Below are 19121 nucleotides of genomic sequence, written 5' to 3'. Positions count from 1 at the left end.
GTGATGGTTGTGATTGTGGTTGTGGTGATGGTTGTGATAATGGTGGTGATTGTGGTGATGGTTGTGATGGTTGTGGTGATGGTTGTGATAATGGTGGTGATTGTGGTGATGGTTGTGATGGTTGTGGTGATGGTTGTGGCGGTGATGGTTGTGGTGGGAATTGTGGTGATTGTTGTAGTCATGGTTAGGGAGTAACGGATTACAAAAATGGTACATAACCTACGGGCGATACTGATATCACTTATTATTGATATCTAGGCTACATACCACATTGATGTGAATCACATTGCTGCTCTCTCATTTATTTGTGCCTTACGGATTGTGGTTGTTCAGGATGGCTGTTCACAAATGTATATGCTGTGTATTTTAACKCATTAATGGTTGAATTTAAGAAGTTTAAGCTGCCAGGGATGTATGCGTTACAGAAACCATTTACTGTTTAATAACCAAAAAGAGGAAAACAGAGCAAAACAAGAGTTTCTATTGGAAAAATTCAGGTAGGTCCCTCCCTGTTAAGTCCCATTTGCTTCCATTTAAGAAATGTTTTGCAACAGAATCGGAGTAATAATCTGTTGTCAGTTCGTCTTGTTATGTCCGGTCTTACCAGCGTTTTTCCCGTGTCTCCTGTTCTGAAGTTTTGTTTTCTAGTCTTCCCGGGTTTTGACCTTTCTGCCTGTCCTGACCATGAGCCCGCCTGCCGCTCTGTCCCTGATTGACTCTGCTTTGGATTACGAACCTCTGCCTACCCTTGACCTGCCCTTTGCCTGCTATTTGTTATAATAAATATTCTGAGAATCGTACTATCCGCCTCCTGTGTCTGCATCTGTGTCTTATCCTAAGTCCTGATAGTACAAACTGGCCATGACTGACCCAGCAGACTCGGGCCAGCTCTGCAACACTGTCTCCTCACAAGGATCCACCATTGGAAGACATGAGGAGTTACTACATAACCTTATGGAAGGATTCCCCACCATGCCGGAACACCATGACCATGCCGGAACACCATGACCATGCCGGAACACCATGACCATGCCGGAACACCATGACCATGCCGGAACACCATGACCATGCCGGAACACCATGACCATGCCGGAACACCATGACCATGCCGGAACACCATGACCATGCCATCAGTGCATTGTTGGAACAATTCCCCGGACTATCTATTAGGCAGCAAGCCACAACGGAAACCTCCCAGACTTTCCCCATCCTACCCCGGCTTCCAGAGAACCCCGCTTACATCCTCAGGAAAGCTACGCTGGGGATCCTGGAACCTGCCGGGCATTTCTCTCCCAGTGCTCCCTCATTTTTGAGCTGCAGCCCTCTTCATTTCCATTGGACCGTTCAAAGATAGCTTATCTTATAATGCTGAAATCCGGGAGGGCACTCGCCTGGGCTAAGGCGGTGTGGGAGCAACAATTCACAGTTTGCCTTAGGCTGGAGGATTTCGCGGTAGAATTAAGGAGGGTGTTTGACTCTCCATTGTCTAGAAAAGTGGCGGCTCGGAAGCTACTTCAACCACGTCAAGCCTCCCCTAGTGTGGCAGACTACACGGTAGACTTTCGCATTTTCGCCGCCTAGAGGAACTGGAACCCGGAATCCCTGTTCAACACGCTCCTTCATGGATTATCGGAGGAAATTAAGGACGAGCTCGCAGCATGGGAGCTGCCCTTGGACCCTGACTCTCTCATAGCGTTGACCATAAGGATCGATGGTTGACTACGGAAACACAGTAGGGAGAGGAGGTCTGACCCCGGGCACACGCATCTGTCCATGGTTTTCCTCCTCCTCCGAAYAACCCCGGAAATCCCCGACACCTGCATTCCCGAGAGAATCCAATGTCACCCGAGTTCCCTCAGAAATCATTGAGGACTGTTGACTTGCCTCGTCCGGCGACCATGCAACTGGGCAGGGCTAGATTGTCCCCTGAGGAACATTTACGCAGACTAAGCTCTAAAAGCTGTCTGCATTGTGGAACTTCAGGACATTACATAGCCACCTGTCCAATAAAAACCCCCAGCTCATCTGTAGGTACGAGTACACTGGTGGGCCATAGAGGGAGTCTCCCAGCTCCCATTACTCGTACTCCTCTCCATGCTATCCTGTTGTGGGGTGAACGGTCTAAATCTCTCCGGGTGCTCATGGACTCTGGGGCCGACGAGAGCTTAATGGACACTACCCTGGTGTCGGAGCTGGGTATCTCCACACAACTCCTCTCTGTTCCCATGGACGCCAYAGCATTGGATGGATGCTCTATTGGCAGGGTCACTCACAGTATGATTCCTATCAGCCTGTGAGTGTCAGAGAATCACAGTGAGTCCATGCGGTTCCTGCTCATTGAATCTCCTTATGCACCCATGGTTTTGGGATTGTTGTGGCTCCAGAGGGCTACGGCTTCTATCCTGGGTTGGAGCCTGTTCTGCCATGTACATTGCCTCAAGGCGGCACAGCCCATGCCCTAGACGTCCTCCTGTGGACTTGGGTAAAGCCTCGGATCTCTCTGCCGTTCCCGCAGAGCATCAGGAGGTTTTCAACAAGGCCGGGGCCACATCTCTTCCTCCGCATCGACCCTATGACTTCGCCATTGACCTCCTCCATAGCACTACATCACCTCCCGGGAGGCTTTATACCATGTCTGGTCCAGACCAAAACCATGGAAAATTAATTTGTCCTTCTTCCTCCCCTGCGGGCGCAGAGTTCTTCTTTGTTCTTTCTTTCAAGCCTCTCCGGGGGCGACTCTATTCCTGAAGTTGGACCTTCGGAACACCTACCATCTGGTTCCGATACGGGAAGGAAACGAATGGAAGTTAGCCTTTAACACAGCTAGCGGGCACTACGAGTATCTGGTTATGCCATTCGGACTGACCAACGCTCCCCCAGTGTTCCAGGCTCTGGTCAATGATGTGCTCCGTGACATGTGCTCCGTGACATGCTCCGTGAACCGGTTCATGTTTGTCGACCTTGATGACATCCTTGTCTTTTCCCGTTCAGTTCAGGAGCATGTTCTCCATGTCCGACAAGTCCTCCAGTGCCTCCTGGAGAACCAGTTGTTTGTCAAGGCGGAGAAGTGTGAATTTCATTGCTCCACTATCTCCTTTCTGGGATCCATCATCGCTGTCCGAGAACATTCAGATGGATCCGAACAAGGTGAGAGTGGTGTTGGTGGCCCCAATCCACATCCAGAGCAGCTGCAACGTTTCCTGAGATTTGCTCATTTCTACCCCCACTTCATCCGGGGCTACAGCACCCTGGCTTCCCCCATCTCGGCACTCAACTCACCCAAAGTTCCGTTTACCTGGTCCCCAGCTGCTGACCGGGCCCATCACTACAGCCTCCATCTTAACCCGGGCCCATCCCGTCAGTTCGTGGTGGAGGTCGACACCTCAGACATTGGAGTGGGGGCCGTCCCAGCGTTCTGCCCAGGACCAAAATATATATCCCTGCACTTTCCTTTCCCATCGTCTTAATCCCGCAGAGAGGAACTAGGACGTTGGTAACTGGGAACTTCTTGCGATCAAGATGGTGCCGGAGGAATGGAGACACTGGCTAGAAGGGGTGGAACATCTATTCCTAGTGTGGACCGACCACATCTGGAGTATCTCCTCACCATCAAGCGCCTCAACTCAAAGCAGGCTCATTAGGCTCTGTTGTTCACTCGGTTCAATTTCACCGTCTCCTACCACCCTGGGTCCAAGAATGTGAAGCGTGATGTCCTCTCTAGCTTGCATAGCACCGCTGCTACTCCCTCCAATAGATATGGGACTTTATCAAAATTGGATTCGTTTTCAAATTCTTTGTAGGTCTGTGTAATCTGAGGGAAATATGTGTCTCTAATATTGCCATACATTTGGCAGGTTAGGAAGTGCACCTCAGTTTCCACATAATTTTGTGTGCAGTGTGCACATAGCCTGTCTTCTCTTGAGAGCCAGTTCTGCCTTCTGAGGCCATTCTCAACAGCAAAGCTATGATCAATGAGTTGACGCATATCCCGCGGTAGTTATTAGGGTCAAATTTATCTCCACTTTTGTGGTTTGGGGTGATCAGCCCTTGGTCACAAATATTGGGGAAGATGCCAGAGCTGAGGATGATGTTAAGGGGTTTATTAAGTACAGCCAATTGGAATTTGTGGTCTGTATATATTATAATTTCATTTAGGATACCATCAACCCCACAGGCCTTTTTGGGTTGGAGGGTTTGTATGTTGTCCTGTATTCATTCAATGTAATTGGAGAATCCACTGGGTTCTGGTAGTCTTTAACAGTTGATTCTAAGATTTTATTTGATCTTGTACATGTTTTTGCTGTTTGTGCTTTGTTATCCTCTTATGGCTGAGATCGGCTAAGGTCCCCTTTAACGGGATCGATTTGACAACAGCCAGTGAAAGTGCAGGGCGCCAAATTCAAACAACAGAAATCTCATAATTAAAATTCCTCAAACATACAAGTATTTCACACCATTTTAAAGATAAACTTGTTGTTAATCCCACCACAGTGTCCGATTTCAAAAAGGCTTTACGACGAAAGCACACCAAACGATTATGTTAGGTCAGTACCTAGTCACAGAAAAACACAGCCATTTTTTCCAGCCAAAGAGAGGAGTCACATAAAGCAGAAATAGAGATAAAATGAATCACTAACCTTTGATGATCTTCATCAGATGACACTCATAGGACTTCATGTTACACAATACATGTATGTTTTGTTCGATAAAGTGCATATTTATATCCAAAAATCTCAGAACATGACAAGGGGGGCATATGGGGGAGGGAATGCTGTCACCTCCAGGTAGGTGTTTGTCCCCCTGTGTGCTGAGGGTGTCAGGTTCTTGTCCAGTTCTGGCATTTAGGTCACCACAGACCAGTATATGTCCCTGAGCCTGGAAATTGTTGATCTCCCCTCTAGGATGGAGAAGCTGTCATCGTTAAAGTATGGGGATTCTATTGGGGGGATATAGGTAGCACACGAGGATATTTTTCTCTGTTGAGATAATTTCCTTATTTATTTCTAGCCAGATGTAAAATGTTCCTGTTTTGACTCATTTAAAAGGGTAGGTTAGGTCTGCTCTATACCAAATTAGCATACCCCCTGAGTCGCTTACGTGTTTCACACCTGGTAGTTTATTGGATGGGGGGGGGGGGGGGGMGMTGTGCTGGTCTGTTTTGTGGGCTTGTTCTGTCTGGATTGTGTGGACTAGCTCTCTCAGCTCCACTATGTCTCTCTCCAGCGCTGTGAATTTATCCCTTTCAATGATGGAGGAACAGTGCAGTTGTGGGACCTGGGTGTGTTCAGTGCTGGGGGGTTGACTATCCTGGTCTGTAGGACAGTTTGAAGAGGTGTGATCAGACTCACTCAGGATTGGGGAGTCGTCACAGAGGGAGAGCTTAATCTGCTGTGCTCTCTCTTTGATCCTGTAAAAGTCCTGCTGGAACTGCATGAGGATGCCCTGCACCATTACTGTCCCAGACTTGTAGACATTGACAGAGGTTATTTCAATTTCCTCAATGTCTAGTATTCTGAGTTTCCACCCTGGGCCAATACCCTCTCTCTTGACATGGGGTAGTGTGCTCTTATAGCACTGTGCCATGCCAGGGGATGGTCTGTGTAGAAAATTAAGTTGCTTACGTTCCCCTCTTTGTAGCAGTCAGCAAATAGTGTCTCTGGATTGTCCTTGAGAAGCTTTTTTTTGTACTTATTCCGTGTAGTTTTTTTAAATATCCATGGGGTACTGTATTGTAATAACCTCTGGACAGGGATAAGCCATGGGGGCTTCAAAAGGCCTCAACATTTGGGTGGGGGGGGGGCTGTGAAACTCTCCTGCCATTGTTAGGCTCAATGGTTTTCACACCTCTCACTTCACACCTCATTGTTAATTGAAGTTGCAGCCAGGTCAGTTTCTTTCCCTAGCAGCTTGGTAGCTTAGTAGCCTTATTTATTAAGCTTTATATAACAAAATTACCTAGAGATTATTGTCTTTTACTTTTTGGCTTCAGAAGTAGGTTCAGTCTGAACATTACTCACTCAGTGTTGTGTTGGATGGTATTTCCAGGTTCTGCTGTGTTTCTTCTGCAGGTTCTGGTTTGTTAGAAGTGTTTTTTATTGATAGTCCTTGGTAGTGATAATCCATTCAGGTAAGTAAGGTTTTAGGTATAGAATTGTGTTTGAAGGTTTTGATGTTGAACTTAGTATCCTGTATAAGTCCTTGCGAAAAAATTATAGTTTACATTTATCCAACTGTAAATTCTATCTTCTTGCAGAAGAATTCAGCATCTCTCTCTCTCTCAATTTGTTCAAAACTGTTAAACTATTGTCTTTCTCTCTCTTTGAGTCAACTACTCACTGCATTGTATGCACTACAGTGCTAGCTAGGTGTAGCTAATGCATTCAGTACTAGATTCATTGTCTGATCCTTTGATTGGGAGGACAATACAGCTGCAAAGTCAAAACTGGCTATAATGTAAAAAATTAGCTTTTTGGTCTTCATTTTAGGTTTGGGTTAGGCATTAGGGTTAACAGTGTGGTTAAGGTTAGCGTTCAAATCTGATTTGATGACTTTGTGCCAGCTATTAACCTGTGCCTCTTAATGCAATTACTGAGTTTGGGTAATCCAAAAGTTACGTTACCGATTACAATGTTGGACAGGTAACTGTGGCTGTGGTGCTGGTTGTGGTTGGGGTGCTGTTTGTGGTCATGGTGATGGCTGTGGTTGTGGTGGTTTTGATTGTGGTGGTGGGGTGGTGGGGGTTGTGGTTGTGTGAACCTGTAAATGTGGCAGGTGCATTCCCTGGACCGCTGACTGGACAGGCTCGACTGGGAGAGAAGGAGAACAGTGGAGAGGTCTCTGTACCTTCAGTATCCTCTGTACCGTCCACAACCCTGGAGAATGAGAGAGGGAGACAGAGAGGGAGGGAGAGGTAGAGCAYAGAGAAAGAGAGAGAGGTAGAGAAGAGAGAAAGAGAGAGGTAGAGAAGAGAGAAGAAAGAGAGAGAGAGAGAGTGAAATAGAAAGAGAGAGAAGCGGAGGGAGAGGGAGAGAGGAAACGAGGGAGAGAGACGGAGAAGGGAAGGGAGAGAGAGTGACAGATTAGACATGTGGACTGATAGACAACTGACAAAAATAATTGACGAGTCAGTAGATTGCGCAATAGTATTAGCTCTTACCTAGGGCTGAGGTTGGAGGGGTCTAGCGTGGTGAGAGCTTTCTGGCGGATCTGGATCTTCTTCCTCAGTTTCCTAGTGCTCTGGTGTGTTACTTCTCTGCCGCTGTGCAACTCTCTCGCCATCCCGGCTCTACCCGGTGGAGACTTCACAGAAGACACCTCTCTGGTGTACAGGACGCTGTTCCGCACCAATTCCGGAGATACAGATGCCAACTCATCTTCCTCCTCCTCTTCCTCCTGGTTCTCAATGATGGATGGATAGCACTGGATCACTCGTCCGTTGCCTCTCCCCTCTGTCTGCAGAGAGCGAGGAGAGAAAGAAAGAGGATGTAGGACAGAGAGCATTTGTTGGAAATTTAAACATCATTCCCTTAGCCTTCATTTAATTTCACAGACAGACAGGCAACATCACTTCTGTTTGCAGTCGCACAATAAACTCCATTTTGGGGACACCTAGTTATACTGATGAATCTGGGTGCTACGGAATTGAGAGAGCAGAAGGTTGCTGTAACTGTTTATTTTATTTAACCTTTATTTAACTAGGCAAGTCAGTTAAGAACAAATTCTTATTTACAATGAGGGCCTACCCCYGCCAACCCTACCCTAACCCGAACGACGCTGGGCCAATTGTGCGCCGCCCTATAACTAAATGACTGTCTGGAACAGACAACACCATTGAGACCAGTACAGGATTCCATTGTACTGTGTGTCAGCCAAACGTCCACCTCAGAGTAGAATGTTCTATTTCCATAACAACTAAAGTTCTCTCAGGGTTCTGTGCTGCCAAGGCTGACTCAAGCACCTGCTCAGGTAACTAGTAACTGTAACGGATTACATTTAGAAAGTAACCTACCCAACCCTGGCTGTAATGAACAGCGTGAACCTGACCTCAATGATTCTGATAACCTTTGAACACCCAATGAGTCAGATCTAGACTGCTAATCACATGCAATATGAGATGCTGATGGAGTAAAAAAAAACATGGAATTTATAAGCAGAAAATAGCATGAAATGTCTTTTGATTGATGATCTATGTTCTCTATCTTAGTCAAAAGTAAATCACAGTTGAGGTTATTGAATCCAACTACTGAATGAGATTCAAAACGCTCATTGAAACAGCTGATGTCTAAATTATTACTGGCTCTGTGTACGCACATACACTCGCACACACACACTACCCCCTACACCCTCCTTCACACACTGCAGCCCCCCTACCCCTCTCTGTTTAATAACCTGATCTAATACTGTTCCCACATTTCTACTCCTAATTCCATCACTTCCTCTTGTGAATAATGAATGGTGCTCCGCTCTGCTGTGTAATTGAACGAGTCGCCAAAGTTTCCCCGGCAGTCCGTCAATCAAATCAGCTCTTAAATTCAAACTTCCCCCACCAATTAATATCCCTCCATCACCTCATCCCTCATTCCCCTCCTTTTTCTGCCTCCGAACCCTTCCTCCCATCTCTCCATCACCATTAAAACTAATTCATTTTGGGACAGTTTTTAAAGGGGCTCTGGGTGGCCATTCAAAAACCCCAGGATAATTTCTAGAACCGCTGACTCTATAAAGTCTCCGTTCAATCCTATTTTCTTTGTTTTACATAAGATAGACCCAACATTGTTATAGGAATGTTTGAGAACTGTTATTGGATATATTGGGCATTGTTTCAATATCATAGTTATAATTGTCACATACACTGGATAGGTGCAGTGAGATGTGTTGTTTTACAGGGTCAGCCAACGTGGCACAACAGGTGCAGTGAAATGTGTTGTTTTACAGGGTCAGCCAACGTAGCAGTGAAATGTGTTGTTTTACAGGGTCAGCCATAGTAGTAGGGCACCCCTGGAACAAGCTAGGGGTTTTGTGCTTTCTTCAAGAGCACAGACAGGTTTTTCACCTTGTCGGCTCGGGTAATCGAACCAGTAACTCTGCAGTTACTGGCCCAACGCTCTAACCACTAGGCTACCTGCCGCCCCCAGCGTCTGCTGAGCCAGTACCTGTGTGTCCAATGGTTTGGTGGACAATCTGGATATGACCTGTAAAAAGATGGAAGAGAAAAGGGAGTGAATTCAACATGTACAACTGAATGCATTCAACTGAAACCCCCCTCTGAATCAGAGAGGTGCGGGGGGCTGCCATAATTGACATCCACGTCTTCGGCGCCCGGGGAACAGTTGCCCAGGGGCAGAACGACAGATTTTTACCTTGTCAGCTCAGGGATTCCATCCAGCAACCTTTCGGTTACTGGCCCAACACTCTAAGGTACCTTAATAGAAAATGGCTCAAGTAAAAGTGAAAGTCACCCAGTAAAATAGTACTTGAGTAAAAGTCTAAAAGTATTTGGTTTTAAATATACTAGTATCAAAAGTACATGTAATTGCTAAAATATACTTAAGTTCCAAAAGTAAAAAGTACAAATAATTAAAAATTCCTTATATTTAGCAAACCAGGCAGCGCAATTTTCTTATTTTTTAAATGTATGGATAGCCAGTGGCACACTTCAACATTCAAACATAATTTGGGGCGGCAGGGAGCCTAGTGGTTAGAGCGTTGAACTAGTAGCCGGAAGGTTGCAAGATCGAATCCCTGAGCTGACAAGGTAAAAATGGGTCGCTCTGCCCCTGAACAAGGCAGTTAACCCACTGTTCCTAGGCCATCATTGAAAATAAGGTAAGATACTTTTTTGTTTTTACTAACAAAGCATTTGTGTTTAGTGAGTCTGCCAGATCAGACGCATTAGGGATGACCAGGGATGTTCTTTTGATAAGTATGTGAATTTGACCATTTTCTGTCCTGCTATGCATTTAAAATGTAAAAAGTACTTTTGGGTGTCAGGAAAAATGTATGGAGTAAAAAGTACATTATTTTCTTTAGGAATGTAGTGAAGTAAAAGTAAAAGTTGTAAAAAAATGTAAATAGTAAAGTAAAGTACAGATACCCCCAAAAACGATTTAAGTAGTACTTTAAAGTATTTTTACTTAAGTACTTTACACCACTTAAAACTGTGTATGACATAATGTTGTTACACGAAATCTCTTCTGAGATAACCCCTCTTCTAACCTTCCCCCAAGTCTCTGTCCTTATTTTGGGCTGCCGCTCTTAATACTTTAGCTTCACATGTTGCCTTGCAGCAGTGTCTGAGGGTATGTATGAGTGTTGGTTCTTCTATCCTTGTGGGGACCTAAAATCCCCAAAAGTCCACCCAAGGATAGTAAAACAAGGAGAATTTGACAAAGGCTATTTTAATCTTAGGGGTTAGGTTTACAATTAGGGTTAGGGTAAGGGGTTAGTGGTTAAGTTTAGGGTTAGGATTTAGGTTTAGGGTTTGGATTAGGGTTAGGGTTAGGGTTAGGGTTAGGGTTAGGGTTAGGGTTAGGGTTAGGGTTATGGTAAGGGTAAGGGTTAGGTCTAGGTAAAGTAGGATATTGAATGGAAATGAATTTTAGGTCCCCATGAGGACAGAAGGAAATAATGTGTGTGTGTGTGTGTGTGTGTGTTTGAAAGTGGGACAGTGTTATTTGGGCAGCAGGAGGAGACACACCTGACTGTAATTACAGCAGCAGCACAGGCTATTCCTGCACTTCATCTTCTCTCTCTCTGGCTCTCTCTATATRCTCACTCACACTCTCTATATATATATCCTCCCTCTACCTCTCTTCTCTCTCTATATCCTCACTCTACCTCTCTTCACTCTCTCTGGCTCTCTCTATATTCTCACTCACTCTCTCTCTATATCCTGACTCACTCTCTCTCTATATCTTCACTCACTCTCTCTCTATATATACATCCTCACTCACTCTCGCTCTCTATATATCCTCACTCACTCTCTCTCTCTATATATCCTCCCTCTACCTCTCTTCTCTCTCTNTATCCTCACTCTACCTCTCTTCACTCTCTCTGGCTCTCTCTATATCTTCACTCACTCTCTCTCTATATATACATCCTCACTCACTCTCTCTCTCTATATATCCTCACTCACTCTCTCTCTATATATATCCTCACTCTACCTCTCTCCACTCTCTCTGCCTCTCTCTATGTGCTCACACTACCTCGATTCTTACTGTGAAATGAAACAATGTTTAATAGTAGTGACAACAGGACTAGAATACAAATATTGTTAAGTGGTATTAATTTTGCATTAAATATAATAAAATATAATATACCAGTAATACATGACTTATGTGGTTTTAGTGTCATGGCAGTACTGTTGTCACTGAGAGTATGATGTGTTGTGTGTGTGTGTGTGTGTGTGTGTGTGTGGTGTGTGTGTGTGTGTGTGTGTGTGTGTGTGTGTGTGTGTGTGTGTGTGTTTGTGTGTGGTGTGTGGTGTGTGTGTGTTGTGTGTGTGTGTGTGTGTGTGTGTGTTGTGTGTGTGTGTGTGTGTGTGTGTGTGTGTGTGTGTGTGTGCGTGCTTGTGCGCATTGCACAGAGAAAAAAATAGAAATAATAGAAAATAATAGCACAAGGAATAAATTTACACAATGAATAACGATAACTTGGCTATATCCACAGTGGACCAGTACCGAGTCGATGTGCATGGGTACGAGGAAATTGAGTTAGATATTTACATATAGGTAGGGATAAAATGACTAGTCAACATGATAGATAATAAACAGTAGCAGCAGCGTATGTGATGAGTCAAAAGAGTCAGTGCAAAATGGGTCCGGGTTGCTATTCGTTAACAATTTAACTAACTATTTAGAAGTCTTATGGCTTGGGTGTAGAAGCTGTTTAGGGTCCGGTTGGTTCCAGACTTAGTGCATTAGTACTGCTTGCCATGTGGTAGCAGAGAGAACAATCTGTGACTTGGGTGACTTTGCCAATTCTGAGGGCCTTCCTCTGACACCGGCTGGTATAGAGGTCCTGGATGGCGGGGAGCTCGGCACCTGTGATGTACTGGGCCGTACACACTACCCTCTGAAGCGCCTTGCGGTTGGATGCCAAGCAGATGCCATACCAAGCGGTGATGCAGCAAGTCAAGATGCTCTCAATGGTGCAGCTGTAGAATGTCTTGAGGATCTGAGGGCCCATGCCGAATCTTTTCAGCCTCCTGAGGGGGAAGAGGCATTGTTGTGCCCTCTTCACGACGGTGTTGCTGTGTGTGGACCATGATAATTCCTTAGCGATGTGGACACTGAGGAACTTGAAGCTCTCGACCAATAGAGGGTATTTAGCCCATCTTGTAGGCTCACATCACTGGACAGCTCGCGACTGGGTTTCCCTTTGTAATCCGTGATAGTTTACAAGCCCTGRCACATCCGACAAGCGTCAGAGCCAGTGTAGTAGGATTCGATCTTGGTCCTGTATGGACATTTTGCCTGTTTGATGGTTCGTCGGAGGGCGTAGCGGGATTTCTTATAAGCGTCCGGATTAGAGTCCCGCTCCTTGAAAGCGGCAGCTCTAGCTTTTAGCTCAGTGCGAATGTTGCCTGTAATCCATGGCTTCTGGTTGGGATATGTACTTACGTTCACTGTGGGGACGATGTCGTCAATGCACTTAATAATGATGCTGGTGACTGATGTGGTGTACTCCTCAATGCCATCGGATGAATCCCGGAACATATTCCAGTCTGTGCTAGTGAAATAATCCTGTAGTTTAGCATCCACTTCATCGGACCACTTCCTTATTGAGCGCGTCACTGGTACTTCCTGTTTGAGTTTTTGCTTGTAAGCAGGAATCAGGAGGAAAGAGTTATTGTCAGATTTGCCAAAGGGAGGGCGAGGAAGAGCTTTGTGTCTCTGTATGTGGAGTAAAAGGTGATGAAGAGTTTTTCCCCCTCTACTTGCACAGGTGACATGCTGGTAGAAATGAGTTCAAACGGATTTCAGTTTTCCTGCAGTAAAGTCACTGGCCATTAGGAGCGCCGCCTCCGGATGAGCATTTTCTTGTTTTCTTATGGCCCTATACAGCTTGTTGAGCATGGTCTTAGTGTGTGTGTGTGTGTGTGCGTGCCTGCTTCCATGTGTAACTGTGTGGGTGTTTTACGTCACTCACATGGCACTCGTGTCCCTCCCTCAGGTTGTATGTGAGGTCCAGCTGGATGTCTTGGACAAAGCGGCTGGTGTACTCTGGGTAGAGGTCCAGTACCTCATACAGACCACTCAGGTTGATACACTGCAGGTCACAGTAGGTTAGGGCCTTCACATCTGCATTGGTCTTTATCACCCGGTCATCTATAGACATGTTGGCCCCGATCAGGTCACCCTTACCTGGGGAGGGAGAGGGAGTGGTGGAGGTTTCAGACAGAGAGTTCTAAACATAGAAATATAATTTCTAGAATAAACAAAGCCCCCTACCATGTAATTTCTAGGGCTGTACTTCTGTGTCATGGAATGTTCTTAATACATGGCCATAAGTTGAAAACACAAAACAGAATCTGATCAGTCATAGATCATAGTTAGAATACAACATATCATATGTTTCATGTCATAAAGTGACACTATCTTTCTGTTTACTCTGCCCTCATTTTCTTGTGTGTACTGTGTTGGATGTCTGATTAGATTTGATTAGGATCTCTTTTTTGGGGGGGTTGTGGGTTGTCAGAGATGGGCAGTATTTCTGTTACATGTGTTTGAAATATGTATTAAATTTACTTCAATTACTATTTTGTGGCCCCCTTTCACCCTGCATTGGTGTCAGAAGACTGATAGCCCTATGGTGTGATAAGAGTGTCTGCTAACTGAACTAAATACACTACAAGACCAAAAGTACGTGTTAGAAAGATAGCAGTGGTGTAAAGTACTTTTGGGGGGTATCTGTACTATACTCTACTATTTATATTTTTGGCTATTTTTACTTTTACTTCACTACATTCCGAAAAAAAAAAATGTATTTTTTACTCCATATATTTTCCCTGACACCCAAAATTAAATGTATTTTGACAGGAAAATTGTAAAAATTCACACACTTATCAAGAGAATATCCCTAGTCATCCCTATTGCATCTGATCTGGCAGACTCACTAAACATAAATGCTTCATTTGTAGATTATGTCTGAGTGTTGGAGTGTGCCCCTGGCTATCCGTCAATAAAAAAATAAAAAAATAGTTTGCTTAATATAAGGAAAATAAGGAGTTTGAAATGATTTATACTGTTACTTTTGATACTTTAGTACATTTTAGCAATTCCATTTACTTTTGATACTTAAGTATTTTTTTTAAACCACTTTTAAACCACTTTTACACTTTTACTCAAGTAGTATTTTACTGGGTGACGTTTACTTTTGAGTAATTTTCTATTAAGGTATCTTTCCATTTACTCAAGTATGACAATTTAGTTCTTTTTCCACCACTGATAGATAGTTAGTTAGTTCGATAGTTGGTTAGTTCGATAGATAATTAGATAGATAGTTGGTTAGTTCGATAGTAAGTTACATAGATAGTTGGTTAGTTCGATAGTTGGTTAGTTGGTTAGTTCGAAAGTTGGTTAGTTCGATAGTTGGTTAGTTGGTTAGTTCGATAGATAGTTGTTAGTTGGATTAGTTGGATAGTTGGTGTGTCGACAGTTGGGTAGTTGGTTGGTTAGTTTGATAGATAGTTGGTTAGTTTGTTAGTTCGACAGCTAGTTGGTTAGTTCGACAGATAGTTGGTCAGTTCGACAGAGTTAGTTACATAGATAGTTGGTTAGTTCGATAGTTGGTTAGTGGTTAGTTCGAAAGTTGGTTAGTTCGATAGTTGGTTAGTTCAACAGTTGGTTAGTTCGATAGATAGTTGGTTAGTTCGACAGTTGGTTGGTTAGTTCGACAGTTGGTAGGTTAGTTTGACAGTTGGTTAGTTCAATAGTTAGTTGTTTAGTTCGACAGTTGGATAGTTGGTTAGTTCGACAGTTAGTTGGTTAGTTCGATAGTTGGTTATTTCGATAGATAGTTGGTTGGTTAGTACGAGCAGTTGTTGGTTAGTTCGACAGTGAGTTGATTTAGTTCCACAGTTGGTTGGTTAGTTCCACAATTGGTTGGTAGTTCCACAGTTGGTTAGTTCAATAGTTGGTTAGTTCAATAGTTGGTTAGTTAGTTCAATAGTTAGTTGGTTAGTTCGACAGTTGGATAGTTAGTTAGTTCGACAGTTAGTTGGTTATTTCGATAGATAGTGGTGGTTAGTTCGACAGTTGGCTGATTAGTTCGACAGTTAGTTGAGTTAGTTCGACAGTTGGTTGGTTAGTTCGACATTGTTGGTTAGACGACAGTTGGTTAAGATCGAGAGTTGGTTAGTTCAATAGTTGGTTAGTTAGTTCGACAGTTGGTTTAGTTGGTTAGTTCGACAGTTAGTTGGTTAGTTCGATAGTTGGTTATTTCGATAGATAGTTGGTTGGTTAGTTCGACAGTTGGTTGGTTAGTTCGACAGTTGGGTGGTTAGTTCGACAGTTGGTTATTTGACAGTTGGTTAGTTCAATAGTTAGTTAGTTCAATAGTTAGTTACATAGATAGTTGGTTAGTTCGATAGTTGGATAGTTTGTTAGTTCGACAGTTAGTTGGTTAGTTCGATAGTTGGTTAGTTCGATAGATAGTTGGTTAGTTTGGTTAGTTCGACAGTTAAGTTGGTTAGTATTGGACAGTTGGTTGGTTAGTTCGACAGTTGGTTAGTTAGTTTGACAGTTGGTTAGTTCGACAGTTGGTTAGTTCGACAGTTGGTTAGTTCAATAGTTGGTTAGTTCAACAGTTGGTTAGTTGGCTAGTTCGACAGTTGGTTAGTTGGTTAGTTTGATAGTTGGTTACATGGATAGTTGGTTAGTTTGATAGTTGGTTAGTTCGATAGATAGTTGGTTGGTTAGTTCGACAGTTGGTTAGTTTGACAGTTGGTTGGTTAGTTCGACAGTTGATTAGTTAGTTCGATAGTTGGTTAGTTCGATAGTTAGTTGGTTAGTTCGATAGTTAGTTGGTTAGTTCGATAGTTTGATAGTTAATTCGACAGTTGGTTAGTTCGATAGTTGGTTAGTTTGGTAGTTAGTTCGATAGTTGGTTAGTTTGATAGTAGGTTAGTTCCATAGTTGGTTAGTTCAATAGATAAAGTGTATTCGGAAAGTATTCAGATCCCTTCCCTTTTTTCACATTTGTGACCGGTTTCAGGAAACTTTTCCACATTTGTGACCGGTTTCAGGAAACTAGGCGTATGTCTCGGGTTACCACTTCATAGGAGAGCTGTTATTAAAATGCTTTTTTGGCAGAAATGCCTTCTCTAACATGTAAACTTTCATGTGCCTTAATAACAAACTTGTATGCAATCTGCAAATATGAATAAAAATGTTAAATTACGAGCCAAGTTTGTTTAGCCAAAGGAAAAAAAGGCAGCAACCTTCCCGCTAGCCATGATTGGCTGAGATAATGAGTGGGCTGGACATGCCGAGGGATGAGTTTGGATTGCTCTGCCATATAGCACGCTTCTGTCTATTTGAGCTGGTTAGTATGTCTAGGTAATCCTGTCTAATGCTGCTCTTCAAAAATCTATTCTGTATTACAACTGCATAAGTTTTGTTCTCCAATTACTGGTTTTTGAAATCAGTTGAATTTGAGTATGATAGCTAAAGAGATGGAGAAAACACCTGTCTACAAATTACATCTTCAAACTGAGGGCAACCATGGCATCCGACAGGAGACGCATCCAACCATGAATGGTGTATACGGGTAAGATAGTCTAGCTAGCTACATTCAGATATTACACGTTTCTAATTTTGACAGAAAGAGCCATTTGCTTAGCTAGCTATAGCCTAATGTTAGCTAGCTAACATTGAACCTGGTTGGTTAATTACCTGCAGATTCATGCAGGGTAGTAACGTCATGAGTTGGGATTATGCTTCATTGTTTACCTAGCTAGCTAGCTACAGGTCTTAACAAAAGACTTCACTATGCAAGTAACCATTTCAGGTGCATTCATAATTCAGTCTGGCAATCTACTTCGATTTCAGAGCACTCTCATCTGAGTGTGCCAGAGAGCGCAGAATAACTGATGAATTTGAATATGGCCGGTGTCAGTAAACGTCGTCAAAAAAGCGTAATAAATTATTTTTGCCAGCAGCWCAGCTGCTAGGGTAAGTAAAATGGTCAGAGTGGGGTGTTCTCTCATTATGTTTCTGGAAGTAGCTAGCAAGCTAGCCAATGTTAGCCAGTTAGCTTGGGTGCTTGATTGCCGTTGTGAGGTCAGAACGTTCGGATCAACCCTACTCATTGGCCAGAGCGTCCAGTGGGCGCTCTGAACTTGAAACGCTCTGAATTTACTAATGGACAATCTGACAGCACAGTTGCAGTCACCAATGGTCTGGATAACATAACTGCCTAACCAACTCTGTTAGGGCGAGTAAATGTTCAGTGAGCTGTTCTCTCTCACTTAGATGTCTGGAAGTAGCTAGCAAGTTAGCTTAGGTGCTTGACTGCTGTTGTTAGTACATTCGGATTAACCCTTAAAGAGATGGGTGGGGRTAAAGCTTAAGAGGGTGTGAACGATGCTGAATGGGTGTAGATAAAGAAGGGCTCTCCAATAGTAGTACCAAAACATCCAAAGGCCATTTTCTCAAAAGGGAGTTTACAAATTTAAAGCAAAAGCAAAATTACTAATGCAGTCAGATGTCTTTGTCGCCGTCTTGTCGTGTCCCATGTATATATATTTTTATATATTTTTTCTTCGCATATGTTTTTTATATTTTTCTAAACCTCAACTTCAAAATACTCTCCTGCAACCCGCCTCACCCAATGTGGTGCGGATCTGCTTTTTCTATAGTATTTTTCTTTACTTCTGAACTGGAACCCCAACAGAAGCTAGCCAGCTAACTAGKTACTGCCCGAGGGGGTCCTTCAACTGGCTACTACATCGCAACGTTCCCTCATCTGCTAGCCTGCTAGCCGCGGCCCGCTAGCTGTCTAGAGCATATCGAACTGTTAGCTGAATAGGTCCATCGGCCAATTTCTTGGGCCACTATACCTATTTTGCCAATTGGCCTGGTCCCCGTTTACTACACGGAGCCCTGCTTACCCATCACGACTGGACTACCAACGTAATCTGCCCGAGGTTTTTTTTTTTCAACAGGCCCTCCGTCGCGACGTCCCCTGAATGSCCATCTGCTAGCCTGCTATGCTGTCTAGAGCATATTAGACTGTTAGCTGAAGAGATCCATCGGCCAATTTCTTGGGCCACTATAACTATTTTGCCAATTGGACTGGACACCTTTACTACACGGAACCCTACTAATCCATCCCGACTGGACTACCGACGTAACAGCACGAGGAGGCTATAACAGACTTCTTCCATCGCGACGTCCCTCTAAGGCCCTTCTGCTAGCTTGCTAGCCCTGGCCCGCTAGCTGTCTGAATCGCCGTGTCTCCAGCCAGCCTAACTACTCACTGGACTCCTATGATCACTCGGCTACGCATACCTATCCCTAATGTCAATATGCCTTGTCCATTGCTGTTCTGGTTAGTGATTATTGTCTTATTTCACTGTAGAGCCTCTGCCCTGCTCAATATGCCTTAGCTAACCCTTTAGTTCCACCTCCCACACATGCAGTGATGTCACCTGGTTTAAATGATGTTTCTAGATACAATATCTCTCTCATCATCACTCACAATGCCTAGGTTTACCTCCACTGTATTCACATCCTACCATACCTTTGTGTAACGGTTTTCGTCGTCTGAAGAACAGGAATCGGACCAAAGCGCAGCGTGGTAAGTGTTCCTGCTTTTTATTTCAACTGAACACTAAATAACAAAATAACAAAGTGAATGAACGAAACCGAAACAGTCCTGTCAGGTGCAGAAACACAAAACAGAAAACAACCCACAAAAACCATGTGTCAAAAAGCTACCTAAGTATGGTTCTCAATCAGAGACAACGATAGACAGCTGCCTCTGATTGAGAACCACACCCGGCCAAACACAGAGAAATACAAAACATAGAAAATTAACATAGAATGCCCACCCAAATCACACCCTGACCAAACCAAAATAGAGACATAAAAAGCTCTCTACGGTCAGGGCGTGACACC

At 43.8% G+C, this 19121-nt stretch overlaps 1 protein-coding gene across 1 annotated transcript in view; it reads right to left on the bottom strand.

The window, feature by feature from the left end:
* Positions 1-19121, bottom strand: part of LOC111954766 (voltage-gated delayed rectifier potassium channel KCNH8-like) — a 127898-nt gene that overhangs the window by 9817 nt on the left and 98960 nt on the right. The window contains 4 exon segments of the mRNA XM_070435994.1: positions 6757-6872; positions 7157-7452; positions 9153-9191; positions 13150-13364. Coding sequence (XP_070292095.1) covers positions 6757-6872; positions 7157-7452; positions 9153-9191; positions 13150-13364 — 666 coding nt within the window.

The sequence above is a fragment of the Salvelinus sp. IW2-2015 genome, linkage group LG30, assembly GCF_002910315.2.
Source record: "Salvelinus sp. IW2-2015 linkage group LG30, ASM291031v2, whole genome shotgun sequence".
Classification (NCBI taxonomy): Eukaryota; Metazoa; Chordata; class Actinopteri; order Salmoniformes; family Salmonidae; genus Salvelinus; species Salvelinus sp. IW2-2015.
This window is presented reverse-complemented; position numbering and strand designations above follow the sequence as displayed.